Raw genomic sequence first — 17,063 nt, 5'->3', positions numbered from 1 at the left:
AGTGATAGGAGAGGATTGGGGGATGCCCTGAGGTTCTGAGAGGGGAGATGGGGGGATATGAACTGATTCTGCGGGGAGATCCAGGGAGACACACCTGGACCTGGGAGAGGATCTGGGTGTAGACACACGCTAGTCTGGGAGGGCTTCTGGGTGGATGTACCCTGGTCCTAAGAGGGGATCTGGGGGACACACCTTGGTTTCAGGATGGGATCTGTGGGGGACATACCCCAGTCCTGAGAGGGATTCTGGTCAGTGTACCCTGGTCCTGGAAGCTGAAGTGGGCATCACTGGTAGGAGGCGGTGGAACGCAAGGCATGTCCAGAGGGACTGGAAGATGTGGGCTGAGTGAGGTCGAGTCGAGGGGAGGCGTGTGGGCAGACTCTGAGCCTTATGCTCCCATGCACAATGCTTTGAGGGAAATCATTTCATGTCCTGTGGCCTCAGCTGGAAGGAGATGGCTCTGGCTGGTGGAGAGGGGTCAGGGCTGGCTTCTGTGTGTCTGTGCTCACAGAGGGGAGCTCCTGAGCCTAGCGGGAAAGAGACATCCTGAACACGTTTTGAGGGTCAGTGCACAGGCAAGGGCACGGAGGCAGGGGAGCAGACACATTGGGGAGTTCGGCGGTGGTTTTCTTTTTGTTTCTTCCTGGGGGATGAATGCATAACTCAGAGGCACCGTGGTCAGCGGCTTTGTGAGCAGGGAGAACATTGTGCTCAGTTCACAAAACAGGAGTTCGGCTCAGGAGGCTCAGAAAACACCTCCTAGGGATGTGCCTGTGGACAGGTCTGCACTGCATGGCCCGCGCTGACTGCCTGGGTTTACAGGAGAGCACAACGGGGGACTGCTATTCTGAAATGCAAATTCCTAACATTAAAACCTCTCATCCTGTCCCAGCTGAACCAGTTTTGATCCAGGATGGGAACTGATGGAACAGATGGAGATGGCTGTAGCAGCAGTGCCCTTGCTCCGAGCCTCCTGGCAGTGCCAGGGGTGGAGGCCGCCGGCTGTCACGCTCTTCTCCACTCTGTTTACACATTGGCTGCCTCTGTTCCCCAATGCCAGATCGTTCTTGCCCAGTTTGATAAGTTATGTTTCAACACCAGTAGTAGCGTGTGCTTCACCTTAAGCCCTGGGGAGCACCTCTTAATTTCCTGGTTTATGATGCCAGTGTTGGCTTTTACCAGCCAGGATGCATCCTTGGGTGCTCTGTGCCTACTTACTGCTAACTTTTGCAGCAACCCATGAAGAAGGTGACAACAGATAACAGCCAATAGGAGCTTTCTCCTTTCCCTCCTGTACTGTTTAGTTCCAGTAGCCTGCGGTTGCCCTGCAGAATCTTTGAGGCTTTAAGGGTCTGGTCTGCTCCTGCTGAGGCAGGTGCCAGTCTCAAGGGGCTAGGCTTCTGCCAGCATTCTTATGAGGGGAAATACTACAGTAGCTCTCACTGTCCTCTCCTCTACCTTCTCAGGGCAGCCCATAGAACAAGAGGCTCTGGAAGACAAGGGTGGGGTGGGGAATGGGGGCTTGCCTGTTTCATTGCACTACTTCCTGTCTGTCTGGAAAGTTGTCTGCTGTACTTAGGAAAGGTTTACCTGAATTGTCAGTGTGCCTGAGACTGATTCCTTTCGGGGGATTTGAATGAGCTAAAATGACCCCTTCTCTCAACACAGCAAAACAAAGAAACAGAACAAAGGGTCACCGTGGGCCCCTGCCCTTCATCTGTCCTTGCCTGCAGGGTCTGGGCAGAATAGAAGAAGGTCAAGGTACCAAGATGTTCTTTCTGAGTTGTCAGATCTCTTTAAAATTAATTTCAGCCCTCTGTATCATGGTTAGAAATGTAAGGACTTTATTCTGCTTAATAAATCTGAGAACTGTGTCCCTGAAAATTTAAATAACCCAGGAAAGATAACGGAGCAAATAACAGAGTCGCCAGTGGCAGAGCCAGGGTGAGCCCGGGATCTTCCAAGGAAAGCACGTGGCTGTTTCTTCCTTTAGTGGCCACAGACTTCCTCAGCTAAAAAATGCTCACACAGACGTTTTAGGCTTACAAATAACCCAGCTAAAATGCTCCAAAGGGGTGTGAAGGTTCTTTTAACAGGGCTTTTTCTGTTTCTGAACAAAAATGTCAAAAGTTGTTTTTTTGAAATAGAAAAGCCTTAGAGAGACTGATCAAGAAGAAAAAGAGCAGACACAAATAAGGAGCATGAGGGATGAGAAAGGCTGCAGATAAAGCAGGGATTAAAAATAGATAATGGGGAAATGCTGAGAATAATTTTATGCCAGTATATTTGAAGAGAGACAAAATGGCCAAATTTCCAGAAAAAGTGTGAGTTACCAAAGATGATCCCCAAAGAAAAAGAAAGCCTGAAAAATCCTGTAATTATTAAAAAGATTGATTCAGTAATTTATAAGCTCATCAAAAAGTAAACAGCAAGCCCAGATGGTTTTACAGATGAGTTAGACAGAACTTCAAGGAAAACGCAATTCCAATTTGATCAGTCACAGCGTGGAAAGCTCGCTCTCTGAGCCCAGGTCGAGCTGGCTGGTGATTAGGGAGGACAGAGCTCGGATTCCCACATCTCACAGAGGCCTGTCACGTGGATGGCAGGGAAAGCCTCTCTCTCAGTCCTGTTTTCATTAGCGGTTTGGCTTCTTGGTGTTGAAGTGGATTGGGTGGGCGTCGGGTGGACGCTTGGTCCCTGCCCTGCTGCTGTTTCATGCACCAGGTTCTAGGAGCGAGGGGCAGGGCATGCTGCCTGGTCGGGGCGACGTGGCTCCTGTGTGCTGTCAGCCCTCTGCCATTGCCAGGACACCCATGCAAGTGGAACTGAGGTCCAGGGTGTCTGTGATCAGTATCAGAGGCTCTAGAATGCTCCCGGCTCCCAATTTGTTGGTCATATGCTGGGTAGTGGAGGTGACCTGCTCCATGGCCTTCTGGAGCAGCCCCTGCCCAGCCTCCTTCCTGCCTTGAATGCCAGCATCACTTCTGGGGCCGTCAAAAGTGGTACTGGAGGCATCCCCCTCCTGCATGGATGTCACACATCTGGCTCCATGCTGAGGCATCCTGTTGCCCTGTGGCTGGCACAGCCTGCTGGGTTCTTCAGTCTCCTTAGCTCTCCAGGAGCACCACATTGGGCCCCCCAGTCACCTCCTTCTGCTTGGTTTTTGTGGCTTGTGTGGCATAGTTTGCTCTGTATCAGCTCCGGGAATCCCAGAGTCTCCTCCCTGTCATTCTGTGGCCAGTGCTGCAATATTGTCGAGGAAGATGCCGGAGCTGGTTGTCGCCTTGGACTGTCTGTGGGAGGCTCTCTGGCATGTCCTGGGGGACTGTGAGGAGGTTTGTGGGGACCTAGTTGTTTGCCACATGTGTCTGGTTTTTTTTTTTGCTTGTTTGTTTGAGACAGAGTCTCATTCTGTCACCCCGGCTGGAGTACAGTGGCATAGCTCGACTCACTGCAACCTCTGCCTCCCGGGTTCAAGCGATTCTCCTGCCTCAGCCTCCCGAGTAGCTGGGATTACAGGCATGTGCCACCATGCCCAGCTAATTTTATATTTTTAGTAGAGATGGGTTTTCACCATGTTGGTCAGGCTGATCTCAAACTCCTGACCTCCTGTGATCTGCCCGCCTCAGCCTCCCAAAGTGCTAGGATTAAAGGTGTGAGCCATCTTGAGTGGCCTTGCCACATCTGTCTTTTTCCTAGTTTGTTTGAAGTCTGCATGGCAGATGGAGGTGGTGGCCAACGTGTGGCTCCTGGACACACTGGTCTTCTTGGTTCTCCCTGATGGAACAGCCCAGGCCCAGAAGCCACATGCCAAGGTATAGAGCCCAGGTGTGGCTGGGAGAGGAAGGGTCCCTGAGCCTACCAGGGCCTACCTCCATGCTGATGAGGACATGGGATCTGCTGTGCTGTGGGCATCTGGTAGTCTGTGAGGGAGAGAGCAGATCTGCTACATGTGCAGCCTGGCCCTCTGATGACTAGGGAACTGGGCCCAGCTATGTCTAGTATAGTGACATGAAGTGACCCATGGAGGGGACCTCTGACAGGGTGAGGGACTCGGCACACACAGCTGCAGGCTGCAGGGAGCTTTGCAGTTTCCCACCGGGCTTTCCTGGAAGAGCCCGGGGAGCAGAGCCGCAAGTGGGGGAGAGCAGCAACGGGAAGGCAGGCTCTGACCCCGCCCGCTGAGGAAGACAGAGCTCAGAGAGCCTGTCTGGAGTAAAGTGGCCCCTTGGGAAAGCACGTCAGTTAGAATATGGTTTGGCTGCTAGTAACTGACCTGGAAAATGGTGGCTTAAACAAAACAGAAATTGTCTTTCTCATGGGCAGAAGTCTGGAGGGAGGCAGCCCGGGGCTGGTGTGGTCAGCTCAGGCTGCGTAACAGAGACAGGGTGGCTGCAGCAAGAGAAGTGTATTTCCTCACAGTTCTGGAGGCTGCAGAGTCCAAGATGAAGGTATTGTCAGGGCTGGTTCCATCTGAGGCCCCTCTCCTTGACTTACCGATGGCCATCTTCTCCCTGTGTCCTCACATGGTCTTCCCTGTGTGCACACACCCTTGGTGTCTCTCTGTGTCTCCTAATTTCCTCTTAGGAGGAGAAGAGAAATGCAGCCACATTGGATTAGGGCCCACCCAATTACCTCATTTTAATTTAATACCTCCCTAAAGGCCCTGTCTTCAAATATAATTGCCACATTGGGTGTTAGGGCTTCAACCTATGAATATGGAGGGGAGGGTCTATTTAGTCCATAGCAGCCACAAAACAACATGTTATTTTATTTCAAATAAAAGTCAAGTGTATGATTTAAAAATAAGGAGATGCTGCATGTGAGTCCTGGATGAGTGTGCCTGGAGTGGTGAGTGCACAGCTCTGGGCTCCCTGGATGGCCAAGTGCAAATAGAAGTACACATCGCCACCCGTGTGCAGCTGGTGGACAAGCAGGCCTGGGCTGGGGGACGGCCCCTTCCTGCTGGGTTTCCTCCCTTTCTCCTATCCCCACTCTTACTTGAGCTGCACGTGGCAGGAGGCAGGAGAGAGGATCCTGCCAGATTCTCAGCTGGCTCTGATGGACTGTGGCTGGGCAGCTCCCTGACTGGCTCCAGGCCTCGGATCCACCAGCCCTGAGTGTGGCTGGTTGTGGGTGATGAGGGGCAGTGCTATCTATACCTGACCACACTGCACCCTTAGCCTGCTCCTCTGCTCAGGGCCTGCTGTCCACCCTGGAAGGAGACTCCTTTTTGCAGCACTGCCACAACTTTAGAGGCCGTTATTGTTTATTTTTTTCCAACCTCCTTCTGGTTTGTCTCGTTGGTGATTTTACCTTGCAGAACGATGGTTGGTAGAGGCGCAGTCATGAGTCCTCGTTAATAGGTGTGTAGTGAATGAATGCGATAGAGTGTGATTGGGGAATTGATCCTGTAGCTTCCTTGGCCCAGCACTCCCAGCAGTGGCCTCTTTGTGTGTGCATCTCATGCACATGCTTTTGTGACCTTGCCAGTCAACTTGGGGGTGAGAGGTATGGGTGAGGACAAGTGGAGATGGCCCTCACTTTCCAGAAGTGTCCTGCCTGGAGTTGGTGCTAGGAGAAGGGAAGGGCCCTGAACCCCACCAGCAGTGTGGATGGAGGACACCATGGCTGAGAACACTCACCAGGCTTGGGGCAGCGTGGAGGGTACCAGGCTTGGGGCAGGGCGGAGGGTACCAGGGCTGTTCTGGCTGTAGAGATGCTCTCAGAAGTGACCAGTGCCAAGGCTTCAGGAGGCGGCCTTGACTGAACTGAATAGGGACGTACTATGGGGAAGAACAAGAATGATCAGGGCTTTGAGGGACGTGTAGGGATTTGCCAGGTAGAGGCAAGGAGGTGGGAACTGAAGGAGGCATTCAGGCAGCAAATTGAGGTGGAGGTGGTCACAGGTCCTCGTTTGGTGAGCGTGAGCTCTGCCTTCCTTCTGCTTGGAGAGGATGGGGATATGGGCTGGAAGTGCAGCTCCACTGTGTGGTAAAGACCACTTGGGGGCTTCAGGGTGTTCATGGCCCCCAACAAGGGCCTAGCCTGAGGTCTGTGTCTTTCACAGCTGGAGAGCACAGGGTGAGAGGCATAGGAGGTCACCCTCAGCGTCCTCCTCCTCTGCCTGCACCCTGTCCAGGAAGCCCTGTATCCCTGAGTTCAGCTTCCTCTTCCATCATATGGAGCTGGCCCCTCCCAGAGCCCTGGCTGTTCCTCAGATGCCATTATTAAATCAGAATTCCAAAAATAATATGCAGCTATTTAAAGCACACACTCAATTTGTTATCCTAACAAGGTAAATGGAACAATTTTGAGTTCTCATCATGTGAAGAAATTTATCAAGAGAAAGAAGACTTCCATTTAAGTGATGCAGTATGGATTTTTAAACAGGGCTAGCCCACGGACAGCACCTTCTCAAACCACTACAGTTGTGATTTTTTTTTTTTCCATTTTTTAAACATCTTTATTGAGTTTATATACCATAAAGTTCAATTAAATAAACTTTGTTCAATTGAATAAAGTTCAGTTAAATGCTATTTCCTGTATTTTAGAGCTATTATTATATAGAATTATACAAGAATCTTAATCTTATTACACCTTAATCTTATTTCATACATATGTCAAATGATCTTATGAAAGAAAATTAGTATACAATAATCTAAATTTAGGATATTTTTATTATCCCCCAAAGATACCTTGTATTCATTAGCAGTCATTCTCCATATATAACCACACCTACCCTCCAGCAAGACGTAGGCACCCGCTAATTTATTTTCTGTGCAGTCACTCTCCATATATAACCACACCTACCCTCCAGCAAGACGTAGGCACCCGCTAATTTGTTTTCTGTCTCTATAGATTTACCTGTTCTGGACCTTTCATACAAATGGAATCGTATAATAGGTGATCTTTTGTGACTGGCTCCTTCCACTTAGCATAATGTTTTTGAGGTGCATCCAGATCTTAGCATGTTTTAGTATTTCATTCTTTTTTATGGACAAATAATATTCCACTGTATGGATGCATCACATTTTATTTATCTGTTCACAGTTGATACATATTTGGGTTGTTTCCACTCTGACTATAATAAGTAATGCTGCTATAAAAAATCACGTGCAAGTTTTTGTGTGAACACATCTTCATTTCTTTTGGATAAATACCTAGGAGTAGAATTGCTCGGTCTTGTGGTAACTCTATGGTTAGCATTTTAAGGAGCTGCTCGACTGTTTTCTAAAGTGGCTGCACCATTTTCCATCCCTACCAGGAATATGCAAAGCCTCTAGTTTCTCCATATTCAGAGTCTTTTTTTGTTAGTTAAAATTAAACTGTTTTTATTTTCAACTACTTGTAGATTCACATGTAGTTGTAAGAAATAACACAGAGAGATCCCATGTGCCCTTTACCCAGCTTCCCCAATGCCAACATCTGCGGAACTGTGGAGCGATATCACAACCAGGATATTGACATTGGGACAGCCAAGATATGGAACATCCATCACCCTGAGGATCCCTCTTGTTTTCTTTAAATAGCCACACTCACTTCCCTCCACAACACCTTCATTCTGAAGACCTGGCAATCACTAACCTGTTAACCCATTTCTATAAATCTGTAATTTCAAAAAGTTCATATAAATGGAATCATACAATATGTAGACATTTGGGATTGGCTTTTTTTCACTCAGCATAATTATTTGGAGATTCATCCATATTGTTGAATATATCAATATTTGTTTCTTTTTATTACTAAGTGGCATTCTGTGGTGTGGTTATATCACAGTTTGTTTAATTGTTGGCCCATTGAAGAATGTCTTGGTAGTTTCCAGCTTTGGCCTATTAGGAATAAAGCTGCTATGAACATTCATGCACAGGTTTTTGAGTGAACATAGGTACTAATTTTTCTGGCACGAATACCTAAAAGTACAGTTGCTGGGTCATATGGAAGTTACCTATTTAGTTTACTGAGAAATAGTGAAACTTTCCCAGAATGGTTGTACCATTTATGTACCCAGCAACATATCCATGTCTTTTGCCTACTTTCTAATTGGATTTTTAAAATTGCTGGGCCTTGAGAGTTCTTTATATGTTCTAGATAACAGTACTTTTTTTGGATATGTGGTTTGTGAATATTTTCTCAAAGCTTGTAGTTTATCATTTCATTCTTTTAGTAGAGTCTTTTTGAGAGCAAATATTTTTAATTTTGATGAGGTTTAATTCACCAATTTTTTCTTTTGTACTTCTGGTGTCAAGTCTAAAGACTTTTTGCCTAGCCTTAGTTCTTATGTGTTTTTCTAAAAGTTTTATATTTTACGTTTAAATCTATAACGTATTTTAATTTAATTTTTGCATAAGGTATGAGGTTTAGGTGAAGAGTCATTTGTTTTTGTTTATGAATGTCAAGTTGCTGTAGCATTTGTTGAAAAGACTACCCTTCCTCCATTGAATTACTTTTGAACCTTTGTCAAAAATTTGTTGTGCATATTTGTGTGGTCTATTTGTAGATTCTAGATTCTGTTTTATTGTCTTATGTGTTATCTGTCAACCAACTTCACACTGTCTGGATTATTTTTGTTTTATAACAAGCCTTGAAATCAGGTAAGCTGATTTCTTCTACCTTATTGTTCATTTTCAAAATTATGTTAGGTCATCTTATTCCTTTTCCTTTACATTTAAGTGTTAGAATAATTTTGCCTATAGGTACTAAAGAATTTGCTGGGATTTTGATAGGATTTATATTAAAACTGTATATCGATTTGGAAAGGGTTAACATCTTTACTAAGTTGAGTCTTCCAATCCATGAACATGGTATGTCTCTCCATTTATTTAGATCTTCTCTGATCTCTTTAATCAGTCTTTTACAGTTTTTAACATACAAGTCCTATATATGTTTTGTTAGATTTATACCTAAGTATTTCATTTTTGAGCAACAGTAAATGATATTGTATCTTAAATATCAGTGTCCATGTGTTTATTACTAGTATATAGAAATGTAATTGACGGCCAGTGATGATGAGCATTTTTTCATGTGTCTGTTGGCTGTATGAATGTCTTCTTTTGAGAAATGTCTGTTCATATCCTTTGCCCACTTTTTAATGGGGTTGTTTGTTTTTTTCTTGTAAATTTGTTTGAGTTCTTTGTAGGTTCTGGATATTAGCCCTTTGTCAGATGAGTAGATTGCAAAAATTTTCTCCCGTTCTGTAGGTTGCCTGTTCACTCTGATGGTAGTTTCTTTTGCTGTGCAGAAGCTCTTTAGTTTAATGAGATCCCATTTGTCAATTTTGGCTTTTGCTGCCGTTGCTTTTGGTGTTTTAGACATGAAGTCTTTGCCCATGCCTATGTCCTGAATGGTACTACCTAGGTTTTCCTCTAGGGTTTTTATGGTATTAGGTCTAACATTTAAGTCTCTAATCCATCTTGAATTAATTTTCATATAAGGAGTAAGGAAAGGATCCAGTTTCAGCTTTCTACTTATGGCTAGCCAATTTTCCCAGCACCATTTATTAAATAGGGAATCCTTTCCCCATTTCTTGTTTCTCTTAGGTTTGTCAAAGATCAGATGGCTGTAGATGTGTGGTATTATCTCTGAGGACTCTGTTCTGTTCCATTGGTCTATATCTCTGTTTTGGTACCAGTACCATGCTGATTTGGTTACTGTAGCCTTGTAGTATAGTTTGAAGTCAGGTAGCGTGATGCCTCCGGCTTTGTTCTTTTGACTTAGGATTGTCTTGGAGATGCAGGCTCTTTTTTGGTTCCATATGAACTTTAAAGCAGTTTTTTCCAATTCTGTGAAGAAAGTCATTGGTAGCTTGATGGGGATGGCATTGAATCTATAAATAACCTTGGACAGTATGGCCATTTTCACGATATTGATTCTTCCTATCCATGAGCATGGTATGTTCTTCCATTTGTTTGTGTCCTCTTTGATTTCACTGAGCAGTGGTTTGTAGTTCTCCTTGAAGAGGTCCTTTACATCCCTTGTAAGTTGGATTCCTAGGTATTTGATTCTCTTTGAAGCAATTGTGAATGGAAGTTCATTCCTGATTTGGCTCTCTGTTTGTCTGTTACTGGTGTATACAAATGCTTGTGATTTTTGCACATTAATTTTGTATCCTGAGACTTTGCTGAAGTTTCTTATCAGCTTAAGGAGATTTTGGGCTGAGACAATGGGGTTTTCTAAATATACAATCATGTCATCTGCAAAGAGGGACAATTTGACTTCTTCTTTTCCTAACTGAATACCCTTGATTTCTTTCTCTTGCCTGATTGCCCTAGCCAGAACTTCAGAGAAATGCAAATCAAAACCACAATGAGATACCATCTCACACCAGTTAGAATGGCGATCATTAAAAAGTCAGGAAACAACAGGTGCTGGAGAGGATGTGGAGAAATAGGAACACTTTTACACTGTTGGTGGGATTGTAAACTAGTTCAATCATTATGGAAAACAGTATGGCGATTCCTCAAGGATCTAGAACTAGATGTACCATATGACCCAGCCATCCCATTACTGGGTATATACCCAAAGGATTATAAATCATGCTGCTATAAAGACACATGCACACGTATGTTTATTGCGGCACTATTCACAATAGCAAAGACTTGGAATCAACCCAAATGTCCATCAGTGACAGACTGGATTAAGAAAATGTGGCACATATACACCATGGAATACTATGCAGCCATAAAAAAGGATGAGTTTGTGTCCTTTGTAGGGACATGGATGCAGCTGGAAACCATCATTCTTAGCAAACTATCACAAGAACAGAAAACCAAACACCGCATGTTCTCACTCATAGGTGGGAACTGAACAATGAGATCACTTGGACTCGGGAAGGGGAACATCACACACCGGGGCCTATCATGGGGAGGGGGGAGGGGGGAGGGGGGAGGGATTGCATTGGGAGTTATACCTGATGTAAATGACGAGTTGATGGGTGCTGACGAGTTGATGGGTGCAGCACAGCAACATGGTACAAGTATACATATGTAACAAACCTGCATGTTTTGCACATGTACCCTAGAACTTAAAGTATAATAATAATAAAAAAATATATTATAAAAGATTACTGTGAAAATTTTACTTGTACCCTAGAATATATATGAACAAAAAATAAAATTTTAATTAAAAAAAAAAAAGAAATGTAATTGACTTTTGTGTATTGATCTTGTGTCCTGTGACCTTCTGAACTTAATTACTTATTCTAGGAATCTTTTTGGTACAATTTTCTTTTGTTTCTGCTTTTGTAACATCCATTGTATTTCCCATATAGACCATCATATTACTTTTATTTCTTCCTTTCCAATCTGTATGCCTTTTCTTTCCTTTTCTGAACTTACTGCACTAATAAGACTTTCCCATGAGATGTTGAATATGAGTAATGGGAGCCAACATCCTTGCCTTGTTCCCAGTGAAAGCATTCAATGTTTGACTATTAAGTATAATGTTAGGTGTAGGCTTTTTCTGAATATTCCTTATCAAGGAGACGAAATTTTTTTCTATTTTCATTTTTCTGAAAGTTTTCATCATAAATAGATGTTGAATTTTGTCAAATTCTTTTTCGATATCAATTGCTATGTGTTTTTTTTTTTTTATTCTGTTGATGTGGTGTGTAGCACTGATTGATGTTTCAATTTTGAATTAGCATTACATCCCTGGATTAAACCCCATGTGTTTGGGGTATATACTTCTTGTTGCATATCACTGAATTGCCATCTTGTAAAAGATTTTTATATCTATATTTCTAAAGTGCATTTATAGTTCTTTATTTAGTCATTCTTATGATGGTTTTTTTACAGTCTTGATTAGTTATTTTGGCATCTCTGTCTTGGTATTGATGTGTGTTGACTGTCTTTGTTCACTTGATGAGCTTGTTCTAGTTCTTGGTATGATGAGTGATGGTTTGCTGGAACCTAAGCATTTGGAATGTTATGTATGAAGCTCTGTATGTTATTTGGACGTTTTGTTTTTGATGATTTTCTGTGACATGACTCTGGCTGGGAAAGGAGGGCTGCTGTCTCTTTACTGCCAGATGGAGTTACAAGTTTAGGCTCCACATTGGGCCTCTGTTGACACCATGTGGGGAGGGCTCCTCACTGCTGAGCAGGAGTGAGGGTTCTAGTCCCTCATGGTCCCCACTAATAGCACCTGGCTCGTGGGAGGAGAATGAGATCCCCTTGGTTCCCACTGACTCAGAGCTGGGGGATGCTTGTTATCAGCAGGTGGAGAAGAAAGGCTTGGCTCACTCTGGGAGTGGGTGGGGCTGGGGCACAGAGTTTTCAGTGTCTCTGGCCTGGAGTAGGTAGGTTTATGTCTGAAAGTTTTCTTCTTGTGAGGCTGCCCAGTCCTGGACCTTTGGCTGAAGAGAGGTGCTTTTGTTGTGTTTTCCTTTGGTCTGTGCCTATTGGTGTTGCTGACTTGACCACCTTCTCCAGCACTCAGTCTGGCATATGTGAGGCTACAGAAACCTCAGGAACTCACCTTTATGTCATTTCTTGGTCTCAAGATTTCTGCCTTCTTCCCTCTGACTTTTAGTCTTGCTTGTTTGATGTGTAACATCCAGGACTTTCAGTTGTGTTCAGCAGGAGGAATAGGGAAAAATACTTCTCCATGTTCCCAGAAGTAGAATCTTCACAATTGTCACTGAAATATCTAGTTTTTGTTAAGAGTACATTTAAGTCAGTCACATTTTGATAGTCAAGATAAATGCGTTAAGATTTTTATATAACCTTCATAGGACACTGGGGTACTTTGTATGACCCATAGTCATATTAGCTTTTATACTTTTGATTTCTGGGTTTTTAAAGTATTTTGTTGGCTAGAGCTTATTGACATGATCTGTTCTTGGCACTAATGTTTACTGCTGCTTGGGCCTTGAGGGTTTTGAGATTGGATGTGCATTTCAGGTGGAATATTTATAATGTGAATGAGCTATTTCATCTTTTTTTTTTTTTTTTAAATCAGAAATGAATGCTGAGTCTTATCAGATGGCTGCTTGCTTCCTGTGGGAAAGGGTTTGTACCTTAGTCTGTGGTTATTAACTTATATTGGCTTAGGTGCTGCTGCAAATCCAATGGACGGAGCTAATGCTGAGCCCTTGGTTGGAAATGCAGTTGTCCTTAGGAATGTCATGTGACAGTGGCTTACAGAAGTGACATAGCTCTTTTTGTCTTACATATACATTCCAGGGTAGGCACTTTATGGTGGTGCGACAGGTGTGATCCATGAAACCCTCAGCAGTCTCCATCCAGCTCACCACCTGTGTCCCTAGTGTGTTGCCTTCGTCTTCCTAAACCAAGATGGTAGGTGGAGATCTGGCTGTTACGACTGTGTTCCCAACAACAGCAGGAGAAGAAGGGAAGAGGGACAAGCTGTTTTTTTTTTTTTTAATTTTACCCTTCATGTTAGATTGAGGGTACATGTACAGGTTTGTTATGTGAATGTACTGTGTGATACTCAGGTTTGAGGTACGATTGATCCCATAACCCAGATACTAGTACCCAATAGCTAGTTTTCAACCTTTGCCTCCCTCCTTCCCTGTCTCCCCCTTTTTGGAGTCCCCAGTGTCTGTTCTTCCCATATTTATGTCTATATGTATCCAATGTTTAGCTTCCACTTATAAGTGAGAACATGTGGTATTTGGTTTTCTGTCCCTGTGTTACTTCAGTGGCCTCCAGCTGCATCCATGTTGCTGCAAAGGACATCATTTCATTCTTTTTTATGGCTGCATAGTATCCCATGGTGCATACGTACCACATTTTCTTTATCCAGCTCACCATTGATGGACACCTGTGTTGATTTCATGTCTTTTATTGTAAATAGTGCTGTGATATACATACACATGTATGTGCCTTTTTGGTAGAATGATTTATTTTCTTTTGGATATGTACCCAGTAATGGGATTGCTGGATTTGATGGCAGTTCTGTTTTAAGTTCTTTGTGAAATCTCCAAATTACTTTCCACAGTGGCTGAACTAATTTACGTTCCCACCAGCAGTATATTCCCACCAAATGTTCCTTTTTCTCTGTGGCTTCACCAGCATCTGTTGTTTTTTGACTTTTTGATAATAGCCACTTTGACTGTTGTGAAATGGTATCTCATGGTGGTTTTGATTTGCATTTCTGTAATGATTAGTGATGATGAGCATTTTTTCATGTTTGTTGGCTCCTTGTATTTCTTCTTTTGAGAAGTGACTGTTCATGTCCTTTGCCCAGTTTTTAATGAAGATTATTTGGTTTTTGCTAGAACAATATGTTTTTAAGGAACATTTCCAAAGTTTCCACATGACCTTTCAAGTTATGTCTCCTTGGCCATATCTAGCTGCATGGGAGGCTGGAAAATATGATCTTTATTCCAGGTAGCCAAGAACCCCAGTGAAAATAAGGGGCTCTCTTGTGAGGCCAGCAGTGGAGCAGGGCCACTGGGGACAGCCAGCTGATGGCTGGGTAACTCTGCCACAGCTGGTTCTTGCAGCACCCTATGCCACGGCTGAATAGTCCACGTGAGCTCCAGTCTCCCATGCTGGGGGCCATGTGCAGGAAGTTGGGGTGTGTGCCAGGGGCTTCCCAGCAGCCTTTCTTTCCTTCCTGGGATCAGCGCTTGTGACTCTGAATGCTCCCCCATCACCTGTCACATTTTTATTCTCCTTGGAGTTCAGTATTTTGCATTTTTCAGTTCCTCAGATATTGTCATCCCCTGAGCCAAGGTGGGCGCCAAGGTGGAGGCCACGTGGTGGCTGCGGCAGAGCTTCATGGGAGCTACTTGGGGGCTATAGTGAGGGCTCGGGTGGGGACTGCAGTGGGACCCTTGGTAGGGGCAGGTTCTCAGTGTAGACCTTGGCTTTGCTTAGGGCACACCTCCAGGCCACAGACTCTGGGGCCAGGACTCAGGCAGCTGAGACATAGACTTAGCCCCACTTGGCATCAGGCAGGGCTGGACCTGGTCTTTCTCCTCCGGAGTTTATGTGGAAGTAACTTACCAGGGGAAACTTCAAGTGTACCAAATTTGTTCTCCCATTGTAAAATGGGCTGTGCACATGGAACGCTATCTGCCATGTGGAGCAGAGGGGTGGGGCCCTCATGGCCAACTGGGCTTTCGGGATCTGGGTGGCTATTTTCATTGTGGCTGCTCCTGTGGCCCCTGAGTGTGAAGGTGTCTGGGCACCTGTGCTCCTTCTGAAAAAGTCACACAGGATGGCGGCTGCTCCTGGGTCAGGGATGTAGCCTACGCAGGAGAGACTCCCAGGGCTGTGCCCGGCAGGCCTGCGAGGCTGAGGATGGAGAGGAGGCGGAAGCGTCTCAGTGCTGGGTGCCTGCGTGGCTCCTGCTGAGGCTCCTCAGAGGGAGGGAATGCTGTTGGCACTGAGCAAGGCAGGCCGCTGTGGAGGGGCTCGGAGCCGGAGGGCACGATGGGAGGGGTGGGGCTTCTTCCCCTCTCCAGCCTGTTTCCTCGCTTGTCAGTGGGATGTTCTACCTGATTCTACGTAAGATTTAAACTCTGCTCTTTTGCTTTTCATTTCAAAGCAGATGGGAGGGGCATGGGAGGGACTGAGGGATGAGTCGGGGACCCTCACACCATATTTCTGGAACATGGTCTCTCAGACATAGGGGTGTGCCCAACAGGTCAAGGGCCAGCTGGGGTTGGGGTCAGGGAACATCCAACTGGAGGATGAGAATCAAAGTCCTACTTATTCCCTCAGTCCAGACAAGGAAACTGAGGCCTAGGAAGGGGTAAAGACTCTCCAGGATGGCATAGTTTGTTTTGAAAAATCCAAACATTTATTCTTTTCTCTTGGGGGAAAAAAGAAAATGCTTGACTTACACAGCTAAGGGAGAAATAAGAAGACAAAAACCAAGAAAGAATGCCACATGGTCCCCTGGGCCGCCTATCTATGTAAGAACAAGGGGACTTTCTGGGTACCTCAGGAGGACAGCTTGTTTCTTTAAGCCAATGTGGAAGACTCTTTCTGGGGTGTTGTTGGAGCAGTAGGGGGAGGGAGAGAGACCAGGTTGGGGCCCTGGTGGAGACAGCAGTGTTTTCGCAGCTGTAACCCTGCTGTTCGCTGAAACATAGGTCAAGACTCAGCAGCGTGCCCAGGGAGTAACGTGAGGGGCGCAGCAGGGAGGCCTGGGTGTTGGGGAGGCTGTGCCAGCCCTGGCTAGTGCTCCTGGAGGGAGTTGCTTGTTCAGTGGCAGTCCAGGCCTGGACGTGGGCCTACCCAGGCTCAGAGGCCAGGCACCCTTACTAGGGAGGGTGAGGTGAGGAGGAGTGGAGGGAGGGGGCCCTGCTGTCTAATCCGGTCCCTTCTCTTCTGTCCAGGAGCGGCTCCTCATGAGCCTCCTGCCCCGGAACGTTGCCATGGAGATGAAGGAGGACTTCCTGAAGCCCCCTGACAGGATTTTCCACAAGATTTACATCCAGAGGCACGACAATGTGAGGTAGGGCTGGTGCTGACCCGGCACAGCGGGGAGCCTGGGAAACTGAGGTGTGGAGGTAATGGTGAAGGTGGGGAGGTAATGACAGAAGTGGGGAAGGAATGGATGGAGGTGGGGAAAGAATGGGGGTGTGGAGGTAATGGTGGAGGTGGGGAAGTGATGTTGGAAGTGAGGAGGTGATAGGTGGAGGTGAGGAGGTAATAGGTGGAGGTGAGGGGGTGATAGTGGAGGTGTGGAGGTGGTAGTGGAGGTGAGGAGGTGATAGTGGAGATGTGGAGGTGGGGAGGTGATGTGGGAGGTGATGGAGGAGGTGAAGGGGTGATGGTGGAGATGGGGAGGTGATGGTGGAGGTAAAGGGGTGATGGTGGAGGTGAGGAAGTGATGGTGGAGGTGAGGAGGTGATAGTGGAGGTGTGGAGGTGATGTTGGAAGTGTGGAGGTGATAGTGTAGGTGTGGAGGTGAAGGGGTGATGGTGGAGGTGTGGAGGTGTGGAGGTGACGGTGGAGGTGTGGAGGTGATGGTGGAAGTGTGGAGGTGATAGTGGAAGTGTAGAGGTGAAGGGGTGACAGTGGAGGTGAGGAGGTGATGGTGAAAGTGGGGAGGTGATGGTGGAGGTGAAGGAGTGATGGTGG

General features: G+C 45.7%; 1 protein-coding gene across 2 annotated transcripts in view; it reads left to right on the top strand.

Annotated features, from left to right (window-relative positions):
• ADCY1 (adenylate cyclase 1) overlaps positions 1 to 17,063 on the top strand; it is a 145,560-nt gene that overhangs the window by 22,506 nt on the left and 105,991 nt on the right. For both annotated transcript variants that reach the window (XM_005551302.5, XM_045389098.2), the window contains exon 3: positions 16,316 to 16,434. In XM_005551302.5, the coding sequence (XP_005551359.4) occupies positions 16,316 to 16,434 (119 nt within the window). The remainder of the gene's footprint in view (positions 1 to 16,315; positions 16,435 to 17,063) is intronic.

This window comes from Macaca fascicularis, chromosome 3 (genome assembly GCF_037993035.2).
Source record: "Macaca fascicularis isolate 582-1 chromosome 3, T2T-MFA8v1.1".
NCBI classification, from domain to species: domain Eukaryota; kingdom Metazoa; phylum Chordata; class Mammalia; order Primates; family Cercopithecidae; genus Macaca; species Macaca fascicularis.
The sequence above is the reverse complement of the archived record's forward strand: the minus strand, read 5'-3'. Positions and strand labels throughout refer to the sequence as shown.